General features: G+C 52.8%; 1 protein-coding gene across 1 annotated transcript in view; it reads left to right on the forward strand.

Moving 5' to 3' along the window:
* FMNL2 (formin-like 2) overlaps positions 1-917 on the forward strand; it is a gene marked incomplete at its 5' end in the record, with an annotated part of 21,415 nt that overhangs the window by 10,996 nt on the left and 9,502 nt on the right. The window contains 2 exons of the mRNA XM_010137160.1: positions 168-370; positions 794-816. Of these exons, the coding sequence (XP_010135462.1) occupies positions 168-370; positions 794-816 (226 nt within the window). The remainder of the gene's footprint in view (positions 1-167; positions 371-793; positions 817-917) is intronic.

Here is a 917-nt window from a genome sequence, read left to right on the forward strand (position 1 = left end):
CAGCCTTTGCAGGGCCAGGCGGCCGTGATATTCCAGCAGACGGCTCTTCCAGTGGCACCCAGTAAAGCAGTGCCAGCGCCCTGGTTGGGAATTTGGGGTGGTAGGTGATAGTATCCATACCAGCAGTATTGCTGCGGGGGGGATGAATCACTCTCTTGCCTTTTTAGGATTTAAACGTGGATGAATTTGAAGAAATATTCAAAACAAAAGCCCAAGGTCCAGCCATTGATCTCACTTCAAGCAAGCAAAAGATAACTCAGAAAGGGTCAAACAAAGTCACCTTACTGGATGCCAACAGGGCCAAAAATCTCGCCATTACTTTAAGAAAAGCTGGAAAGACGGCAGATGAGATATGCAAAGCTATTCACGTGTAAGTAATGTGCTTGTCAGCAGAGAAATCGTGTTTCAGGTCGACGGTGAGTTTGGGTAAGTGCAGCGGTTTCGAGTTGGCAGTTGATGTAATTGGTTTTGCACCTGGAAAAAATCCAGGAGTAAGGACGGAACCGTTCTGAATTCCCAGAAATCAGATTCCCGCGAGTTAAATCCAAACCGTGCTGTTCCGTGCTGCTGTATCGCACTGCTGTATTCAGACCTCACGAATTAGCGCTCCGTCTGTTACAGAGGCTGGCTCATCTCTACCCCCAGTCTGCCGCTGCGTACCGCATCCCTCGCAGCGTGCCCAGAGAGGCTGTGTGTGCCCCTTCCCTGGCAGCGCTCAGGGCCAGGCTGGACGGGGCTGGAGCAGCCTGCTCTAGTGGCAGGTGTCCCTGCCCGTGGCAGGGGGTTGGACTAGATGGTCTTTAAGGTCCCTTCCAGCCCAAAGCAGTCTGTGCTTCTGTGATCCTCAACGTGTGGATGCCCGAGCGTTACATTTGGGCTGGTAAGGAGGGACCCACGCCTGCTGCAGGTCGAGGCAG

Source organism: Buceros rhinoceros, unplaced genomic scaffold (assembly GCF_000710305.1).
Source record: "Buceros rhinoceros silvestris isolate BGI_N320 unplaced genomic scaffold, ASM71030v1 scaffold13715, whole genome shotgun sequence".
Classification (NCBI taxonomy): Eukaryota; Metazoa; Chordata; class Aves; order Bucerotiformes; family Bucerotidae; genus Buceros; species Buceros rhinoceros.